The sequence below is a fragment of the Symphodus melops genome, assembly GCF_947650265.1.
Source record: "Symphodus melops genome assembly, chromosome: 19".
NCBI lineage: Eukaryota > Metazoa > Chordata > Actinopteri > Labriformes > Labridae > Symphodus > Symphodus melops.
This window is the reverse complement of record NC_136709.1, coordinates 9,857,573-9,868,156: the sequence shown is the minus strand read 5'-3', so window position 1 is coordinate 9,868,156 and position 10,584 is coordinate 9,857,573. Positions and strand designations below refer to the sequence as shown.

At 38.5% G+C, this 10,584-nt stretch overlaps 1 protein-coding gene across 2 annotated transcripts; it reads right to left on the bottom strand.

Annotated features, from left to right (window-relative positions):
- Positions 1-8,657, bottom strand: spint1a (serine peptidase inhibitor, Kunitz type 1 a). 2 transcript variants are annotated; one of them, XM_079370648.1, is made up of 10 exons: positions 7,836-8,657; positions 7,157-7,314; positions 6,818-6,959; positions 4,125-4,292; positions 3,649-3,690; positions 3,104-3,235; positions 2,920-2,970; positions 2,642-2,812; positions 1,721-1,780; positions 1-1,000 (listed from the first exon to the last, which is right to left on the bottom strand). In XM_079370648.1, exons 1-10 carry the CDS (start codon positions 8,233-8,235, stop codon positions 816-818), a joined length of 1,509 nt encoding a protein of 502 aa, XP_079226774.1. In that variant the 5' UTR covers positions 8,236-8,657; the 3' UTR covers positions 1-815. The 2 variants fall into 2 exon arrangements, with proteins under 2 accessions (XP_079226774.1, XP_079226775.1); XM_079370649.1 differs by lacking the exon at positions 3,649-3,690.
- Between the last annotated feature and the right edge of the window lie 1,927 nt (positions 8,658-10,584).

Here is a 10,584-nt window from a genome sequence, read left to right as displayed (position 1 = left end):
ACCAGTTGATATTTTTATTTCATATAAACATCACAGTACCACTAAAGTTACAGTAAACCTATATAAGGTCATATGTACAATGTTTAAAATGTTGAACATTCAACAACAAGGCTGCTTTATAATGTATCCTTAAGCATCTTTTAACGTATGCATCATGCTTGTTCTAAAATCAAAAGAAAAACATGACAAAATAAGCTTATGTAAAATATTACTTCCTCAAAATTCTAAGATTATGTACAATATTGAGCACGTTTGTGTAATCCAAAGTAACATGGGTGAATAAACTGGATAAAAACAAAGTGACAAAGAGGCAAAGCTCATGAGGCAGGACTTAAAAAAGGTTGAAAGGATCATCCTTTTGACAAAAACATCCACACAATTTTCCAGATCTCGGTAAAATCAAGACTTAACTTTGTAGTAACAGACCAATAACTTCTAACAATTTTGTGTCTGACATAAAACAAAGCAGGAAAGATTTATACAAATGGGGGAAAAGTGTCTGATTTCCAGGCGATCTACCTTTACACTACCGAAAATCCTTCCAGTTTAACCTGAGCACAAACTAACACCCGACAAATATTTTTAACAAATCACTGCATTTAAAAAAAAAAAAAAAGAAGAAGCTAAAAATCAAATATTAAGATGTCACATTTCATTATTTCTGATGTTGCCTTCTTTGTGCATCACCTTTACAAATACATCCATATATGGATAAAACAGATCCCCTCCAGACAACACATTGTTTCCTCATCAATCCAAGTTTGAACAGTGGTGTGACGCAGCACGATGGGGATAAAAGTCCGCTCTCAATGGGGTCAGATAGGCTTGGTGGTGCTGTTGTAGACCAGACGTTCTCTGTCCTCGAAGCTGACTGGGACGTTGTTGACGGCCACACGTTGGTGTTGGGGAGATTTTTTCTTTCCCTTCACCAGGCAGTACACTAAGATGCACAGTAGGATGAAGATAGCAAAGCCGAGCAGGGCTGCTATCGCTATGACACCTGTTAAATCAATAAGAAAATATTATGAAAGAGTTAAATCTGTGGTTGAATGAAGGAATGAATGAAACTTTTATTGCCCCTAGGGGAATTTGTCTTGCATATTTAAAGGAGGAATATCTGACACATAGCATTAAAAATTGGTGCTGCAGCACAAATTCAAAACATTAGAGAGAGCTGTCTCCCTCCAATGGAGGACATTAGTCTTAAAACCTTTCACCCTTCTAACCTCGCTCCATTTTTCAAAAGCATCTCCACATTTATCCTTGTTTAACAACATTTCTGTTAGAGGCGCTTGTTAGAAAAAGGCAGGCGCTTTGTAGGTCGGTTAGAATCAGTTCTATCGGTACCAGTTTGCTGGCCTACTTACATCTCTGCAACACCTGTTGGTTTACCACGATGACTTGTCTTATATCTTGAAAATCGAAGGTTGTCCAAAACAGCTGTATAGTGGTACCTTAAAAACGCCTACCTTCTCAGGTCAAGACAAATGCTGAACATTTGGGACCAGAAATCGAAACTTAAAACTATGGCGTACGAGCTGCTTCTGTTTTCAAAGAAGCCAGCATGTCAACATAGCACGTTTCCTTTATATGTGATGATATAGTTGGTCATTTTAGGATTTAAGGCAGTAGATGTTTACAGATTACTCCTTTAAGACAATAAATATTAGTTACAAGTAGAGGGATTTTTCCGTCTTTACTTAAAAGAAAGATAACATACCTGTATTGCCTTCAGAAAGCCTTGCTTCAAATTCATTCTTTCTTGCAAACACATCTTTTTCTGGAAAAAAAAAAGAAGGAAATAGTATTTTTAAAAGGCAAATGACTTTTAGAAAAGACAAATACTGTCCTGCAGTTTACAATGCAGACATAGTAAAACCATCAGTAATTGTTTTGACCACTTAGTGGAAGCAGAAACGAACTGTAAACAACACTCACACAAACACAATGATTATTTTTTCAGTTGACAACAGTCAGCCGATAGATTGTCTAAAACATAGATGTAGTCTCAGTGATGTCACTCATAGTCTTCAGAATAAACTTTTTGAAGCCAAATATTGGCATTCAAAAACTGATGGTTTTAAAAGATAAATCCCACCTCTGATATTTTGTATACTTTAACCTTTTCAAGTACCAGACTGAAAACCGGTTTATTTGGGCTGGAAAAACTGGAAGTTTAGAACGATGTTCATAGAGATTTCTTGAGCTTTTGAAGCCAGCTACAAGTGGACACTCATGGGACTGCAGTTTTATTGTTTTTTTTTACTTTACTTTTTTGTTTTGTTTATTAGATATCTATCTGAGAGAACAGCAACAAGCAGTAAGAAGTGATTGTACAAGATTTTAGATGTTACATTTGTACGTAGTTGTTTTTGTTTGGTCGATGAATGAAATAAACTGTATAAATAAATAAAAATATCTCAGACAGCAGTATACCAGAGTGTACAAAAATAGAACCATTGCATAAGAAAAGAAATCCCCACCAAAAAGAAATCCCATTGTGTAGAAAATTAAGTGGTTGTAGTTTGTCCTATTGTCAGATATTTGTAATGTGTGATGCTAACAATACATACTGTATGCCAGTGGTTGTCCAGGACACGTTTATCAGTAAAATGTTCACTCATAATTAATAAAGACCCACCTGTTACTCCCCTGCAAACTTTCATACAGTACTTCTCAGACTCAAATCTGTTCTCATTTCCTTGGCAACCACCGTAGTTGAAGCGGAAGCAACCCTTGTGAAGCGGGTTGTAGTACCACTTTGTGATTGTGTCCCGGCAGTTTCCTGTGTCAGGAATCTCTGTGCAGCGTACTGTAAACCACAGATAGGGTGAGTAAAGTATTTTTGATTGGAAAATCATGATGACAAACTAAGTTTAGTAAATGCACAAAGCTAAGAAAAAAATCCACTGAAATCACCTTTTACTTCGTCCAGTGGAATCTGCAGCAGGGTATGGAACTTGTCGTTCACTAATAGAAACACAGAACAGTTCAATGTTAAGCTTCTTCTTCAAGGAAACATTCGGTGTGCCATCATTGCTTTGGTTATTGGGTTCATGGGTCCATATGAAAATGAGATCTAGTTTGCATAGTCACAGCTTACAATCATCGCATTTCAGCTCATCGGAGCCGTCGCTGCATTGTGGGGTTGAGTCACACTCCAGGCCTGGATCCAAACAGCAGCCGTTGGTACAGGTGAACTGCTCTGTGGTACACGGAGCTCCACACTTTTCTCCTGCAGTGCAAAAACATGGAGGAAATGAACACTCATATTCCACCTAAGATGTGGCTGTTTGAGCTGTAAAAATCAATGCCATTTTAAATTCAAAGGTGAACTATCTGCTCTTGTGAGACCAGAACAGTCTGTAAGTTAAACTGAGCGCCACACTTTTTTTTCCCCACAAAGAGAAGGAGTACAATATATAGTAGCTGTGAGTCCTGGCTTTTCTTTGAATCTTATACCTTAGATTGTGAAGAATAGAACATTCCCTTCTTTCCATGTTGAAATGCATCATTCGTGCAAATACAACTAAAAATATTATCTTTCTCAAATATCATTTCAAAATAGAAATTCTGTTTATGAGACAAATGTTTAATGCAGTAGTGGAAGCCGTGTTAGAACAACAATACGTAGGAGAATTCACCAACCGTGAGACTCAGGGACGGGCAAAAGTCGAGTACTTCTAGCACCTTTTTCAGAAAGAAAGAACAACATGGGATTTAAAACCAAATGTGTGTGGAAAGATGAAACATTTACCCAGAAAACACCTGTGATTACCAGGCAGCTACCAACCCCCAGGAGGTTGTAAAAAGCACTGCCCACGTTACCCCCATCAAACTCAAAGTGCAACTGTTGTGCTTTAGATTTAGCACAGATTAAAAAATGACAAATGTCAGTGGTGGGATTTTATAAATAACAGACAGACGAAGGCATTTAACAAACTTACACAACAAGGAAAATATGCTACAGCTAATCATTAACTAAATGTGCCAACATCGTCTTCTTTTGAGTCATTATTAAACAAGAATTAGAATACACATGCTTGTGCTTATATCATGCATCTTACTCAAAGGAAACATGATCCCACATAAGCTTGATGTACAAAAGTACAGTGCATAGATACCGTGGCCATAGCAGGCGGTGGTGCATTCCTCCTGGGAGAGATAATTATTGAGATTCTCCCTGCAGCCCCCAAAGGTGAAGCTCTCACACTTCTGTGACGCAGCATTGTAATGCCAGCGAGGAAAGGACCCCCGACATGGTCCAATCTTCATAGGCGTCATACAGTGGTCTGGTGGATCACAAAAACAAAACAGGATTCACAGTTAATTACATCTTGTTTTTAACTCTCTGAAAATCTGTGGCTACTTAAACTGTGGTGTTTCAATGGAAAGAATGAACTCAGTTTCAAAAGACCAACTTGAAGCTTGTGCAACAAGTTTTTTTGCTGGTTATGAAACAGACTGAAATTAATCCTGATGTGCCTTTATGACCTACACAAGCAGGCCATGAGAGATACGAGTTGGGATCATATCACTAAGCTTGACCACCTCACAGTAACATATGAGACTGTATGTGAGACGAAGACAATCTGTGTGGATCAACCTTGGGTTTCTTAGAGGAGAAACAACTTGCTGCACTTTTCATGGCAATAGATTTATTGTGATGGTTATGTTAAGCAGTGGGGACAGATTTAGGATAAAGAATTCTTTCAGTAACGCAACAATCCTTCTCTGCACTTTGTTTCCACAAAAGTTTGACAAACACATCGATGTGTCATTTAAAGGGGGAAAGCTCTGATTAACTCACAGGTCACAGTACTTCCACTGTCAAAGAGTTAATGATTTCATTTCCTCCACACAGTGATGCCATCTACCTGGTTTCAGTGAGGAAAGCAACAAATAAAGTTCCATGTTGAAAATGACGGCCAACTCAACATACTGATAATGTAAGAGATGCACCAATCCACTTTATTTCAGTTCTGATCTGATTGTGATAAATATGTACTGATACCAATACTGATTCCATTATTTTTATACCATTAATAATACTGTTATTGTTGGTCTTATGTGTAAAGCTACTCAAATGAACAGGAAGCAGCAACAGATTAAATCTTTTAAACTCAAGTATAACAACTGTACTTTTGATCGTATATTAGGTTTTCGAAGTGAGACTTTTCTAGTGCCCAATCAGTGAAGTGGATTGTCGACGTCAATCCAATATCCGAAACGTAAATTATTTCAATATTGGACCCGATACCAGTATAAGATCGGATTGGTCCCCTCCCTAGAATATGCAGTGATGGGGTCTCTGATATTTTATAAACACTTGAACCCCAGTCAGCACTCTAAAGACTGTAAAATACTGTGAAAATGTGTACCAGACAACAAGAAGCTGAACAATGCTACATGTGTGGTTTTAATGCACACATCAGTCTGAATAAGCACTAATAAGTCTGTCTGAGATCTGAAACCAGAAGTGGTGATATTTCCTGCTGTTGTTCGTCATAGACAGACACATAATTGCACACAAAGTTGCCTTCCATAAATATATGCAACTGAGAAACAAGAGGTGATGTGTTTGAAAGGACAGAGATCAGCCGTCTGGTTGTGGTTAAAACATTCTACGTGTCATCAGTACTGTCATATACACCACCACTATTTCAAAACAGTACAAAGAAGAAGTGTTGAAATTATATATAAAACGGTAAACTACACTACCGACTTCTACTGTTAGCACCAACTATTGTCATTCATAGATGGGATTAGCTGCCATTCTTTACTATAGTGGAAATGTGACAGCATTGATATGTAGAGTTTCTGCCATGCCTCGTCTACTGAAACACATTCCTTAAAAGTATTCAGGACACAGACTGTTAATGAGTAACTCTACCACAGAATAGTTAAGTCTTTTTGCCAGTCTGATAGTCAATCAGCAACATACAAAGACAACCTTGAACATAAAATGTATTGTAGAGGATAAAACTTTTAATCAATACAGAGGAGGATCATGTTAGAGACTTGCTGTCTTGTTTATGTAACTCCTGCCTGAAACCAGACTGACAGGTTTTGTTGAGTCGGGGGAGGAGAGAGTGGGATAATAGGAGTAAAGAGCAACTGCACTACTCACTTCCGTTTTCTGGAGAAACTCCAGACATACGCGTTTTATGCTGAGGGAGCTTCACTGTGGCTCTCCGTGTCATTTATTAATGGAAGTGATTCTGAACGTGACAAGAGGGACAACATTTTCCAAACCGCTGTTCCATGGCCACAAAACAACTTGTTCCATATCTCAAAAGAGCTTTCTCCTCAATAGGAGAGATTCAGGTCTAATCTCCTTATAACATGAGCTTTTATCTCTCAATCTTCACGCTGTTTCGTCATCCGCAGGAGTTAGGCAAAGCATGCCTCAACAGGTTTAATCACGTACGATGGAAGAGCTCACTCTGGTGACAATTGCTTAACAGATCGGATCGTTCCTTAGATCCCCTACCTAAAAAAAAAAACATGGAAGTTTGCTTCAAAAAAAAAAAAAAAAGCGTAGAAACAAAAGAAAGGCAGGTGACTCTGAATAAGCCAAAAGAAATGTCAACAGATACAATTGCCACATGACTCATGTTTACCCCTGAAACTGCCACATTCTTCCTCTACAAAGGTTTGCAGAGACACTGAAATGTGAAATCAGGAGACTCCCATATTAGTTCTAATTTATGAAAGCAGATTTGCAGTGGGATGTGAATTTATGATAGCCAACAGAATAAACAATGCTCATATGCAGTGCATAAAATAAAATGCTGAAACGAGGCTGCAAACTTACGATCAGACTGCTCAGGGGTCAGGACCAGCACAGTGACCATGGTGGAGTCCGACTGGCCACTCGTGTCTGTGACAGTCAGCTCGAACTTGTACACTCCAGATGTCAGATTGGCTACAACAATCTGGTCATCATACATGGAATCCTACAAGGAGTTAAATAAACAGCGGTCACACACATATGACGCTTGCTGGAAGATTTTCTATAATAAACATAAATTAAAGAATGAAACAAAAATAAATAAAAAGCATATCAGAGGACATTTCATTTCATTCCCCTGCCTCTAAGCTCAAAGAAAGAACTTTATGGGGATCATGCATGATTTGAAGCTTCTTTATTTACCTCAAAGACAGCATGAGGATATACAGTGAGCATTTTCCACTGGAAGGAAGCAATTTCCTTGTCATCTTTGCTCTTCATACCGTTCAGTATAACAGTTTCCTGAGGCTGGACCACACGGTCTGGACCTCCGTCTGCAATGGGTGGACGGTCCGATTCATCTACAGAGACATTGCAACAATTAGGTGTATCACATAAACAAGCTCTATAGTTTGTGCTTAAGTGGAAAAAGTCACAGCTCCAAATACAATTGGAGCTCATGAAGAGGAGGGGAACAGAAACCTTAACCAGGGGCCATACTGGTCCTGCGTGTGTGAACATGCTTAAGTTAAGGTTTCTGCCCCAAATCCGTTGTCTCCATTTACCTGATAACAGACTGTTTCTTCACACAGGAAACAGAGGAATTGAGAAACTAGTTATTGGAACATTTCCTGAGTTTAAAAGCCAAAAAGATTATTAAACTATCCAGATACAAGTCATGTAGAGGGCTCTTCACAATCATGGATTTTTTTTGAAGATGTTAACCTGCACCAAGAATGCAGGTTATAATTTCATCATTCAGTATCAGTACAGACAAGTGTCAGTTATCAAATGGCTGCAAATCCGTAAAATGCATCTCTTCATAGAGCTTAGATGCAAGCATCTGGATAACACATAACTTGCGTTGAAAGGCTTTTCTTACCTGGAGGAACATCCACTTGGAGATAGCTCTCGTAAACAGAGTCCAGGATGTAACTCATATATCCCTTCTTCTTAACAAAGCGGCATGCGTATTTCTGTTTGTATAGACAGTCAAACAGAAAGCAGGAGTTGACCAAGCCTTCCTCGGCTTCTTTCCCCATGAAGGCGACATTGCACCTGGGTTCCTTGCAGCATGCGCTCACACAGTCCCTGTATCGAGTTAGTTTCGGCGATGAAATGAAGGTAGCCCCATCTTTTACAGACTCGTCAGCATCGAGAATAAAATCCACCGGACCTTCTTTAAACCGAGTAAAACATGCGTCCCCAGACTCCTGGCATACAGAGCAGCCGAGGAGCAACATAAAGAGCAGCGCAGACGCTCCCTTAAGGAGGGAAAACATGTTTAAAGCTATTCTTTATATCTCCACGCCAATCAAATCACGATAATGACAATGGGATCAGTTCAACATAAAAGTTCAGCGTAATATTATTATTTTTTTTAACTAGTTCCAGGTGTGTTTAGGCCCCAAAAAAATACCGTCCTCTTTCTTCTCAGATAAAACCTCCTTTAAAGACCAAAACAAAAAACAAAAACACAGCTCCTGACTTCCTGCTCTGCACACAGAAATGAGTTTGAACGTCCACACGAATCTGTTCCTTTCCAAGTGTGAAACTCTCATAACAGATTGCTTCGTTTGTTAACGACAAAAACCTGAACTGTCGACGAAATGGCCCATTTGAGTCACCTGAGAGAGATACAGGAAGTGAAATTCCACTCCTGCGTTGCCACTCCCTTCTGCCTCCCCTAACACAACACAACAGGTACACAGTTGTGTCTGGGGTCATGTCTTTTTTGTGCTTTTAACAACCTAGGACCGTTTGTATAACCAGACTCTTTACAAGATAGTTTTTATTCCTCCCCATTCCCCATACAGTATTACCTATTCATTTTGTTGGTGGTAGGCCTATACAGGCTACTGGTTTGAGCAAGAGTGATTGATCAACATTAAAATGAGCATTAACATGTCTTACTTCCAAATGGGTACATACAGTGTCCTAAATAAATACAGCCACTAGAGAATAATCACAATCAGTAACGTCAAATAAAACGTGATTTCAAACACAGAATAAATGAATTAAATCATGTTGAATTTGAGATTCAATACAGAGTTAAAATAAATTATCATTTTAACTTACTTTAAACAATTATATTTATCATAACTATTTTCCAACTGTATAAAAATAATTGTATTTGCATATAACTTTTTTAAAGTGCACAAAAGGCTTTGTGTGGCTAAGTGACATCATCAAATTAATCAGAAATGGAAAAGGTTCTAATAAGACATTTAAACATTATACTTTTTTTAATCAGTCAGAAACGTATGGTGTATAGTGGAAGAGTAAAAACATTGAAGGTGATGCTCAAATGGCATCAACTCAGTAAATCTGTTAATGCAGGTTTTCGGGCAAGATGATATGGTATGTTAGTATTTTTCATTCATATATAATTTGTCAAAGTTTTCCCAATTCTTGACTTCGTCTTTCAGCTTTAATCCACAAGATGGCAGTGTGACACCATCGAACACTGCATGCTGGTTAATTTTTTTCTCAGATTGTTGCAAAAAAGACACTTTTTTTGGCGTGTTTTTATTCCCATCAAATAATTAACATGACCTACATTTAAACTTACATGATTCCCAATGTTTCCTCATTTTCACAATTGTAGAGATACTGTGATTCAGGGCCTTAGTCATTCATTTCCAATCTGTGATGAGTCATTTAACCAGCTTTGAAGATAAAAACAAGTAGGAGTTTGGAGCTAAAGGAAGTGGTCACTCACATGAAGTAATAAAGATGTTGGGTTAAGTAATATAGATTGAATCATAATTTCAGGCATATTTAGAAAGATTTGGACAAACCTTTTAAAATTTCAAAGGAAGTCCCCACAACTTCCTGGTGGCAGTCTTATCATCATTATCCAGATGTGGAGATAGAACAGCAAAGGTCAAGCTTGTTCACTTTTCTCTCCCCTTGCCTAGAACCCATCACCTGTCCTGGCCTAAGGTGAGAATGCCTTACTCCGGTCCCCCATCACCTCTTCAGACAACCTGATGGTGCAGAACAGAGCCACATAAGAAGGGATGAATGAATTTGTGTGCCTGGAAAGGTGAGATACTGGAGGCTTTCAATAATTCAGTGTTTGTAACAGACGGTGCATCAGTGGCTGAACACTCGCAGAGAAGGCTGATTGATAGTTGCCTAAACAAAAAAGTGAGCCCCATTATTCATATCGTAATAGGATCTGTGGAAACTCTGCAGCCTGCTGTCTGTTTTCTAAACTACAATGATTAGACATTGGGACATACACGTTTGCATTTTGACCTTGTGTTATGTGCTAGTGTTGACATTTAACTTCACAAACATTGATGGTTTCTTGACTTTTATTTGACATTTGATTTCTAACCAGATATGCACAACGCTCCACTACCGATCCATTATTCATGTGTGCGTAACTGAGGCCAATTGGACTTCAAGGCTTATTGAACGTACACCTGATAATACCAGGTGTACGGACAGGGCAGCTACTACACAAGAGGAACCCTGGCTCACCTGTCAGGGGGGGACCCGGCTATTATTGGATTGGTTTGTGAACACAAGAGCCTTCAATATATCAGAAATGGTGAGCCAATATACTATATGCTACAATATACTATATGAAACTCTATGATATAGGTAAAAATATTTGTTTT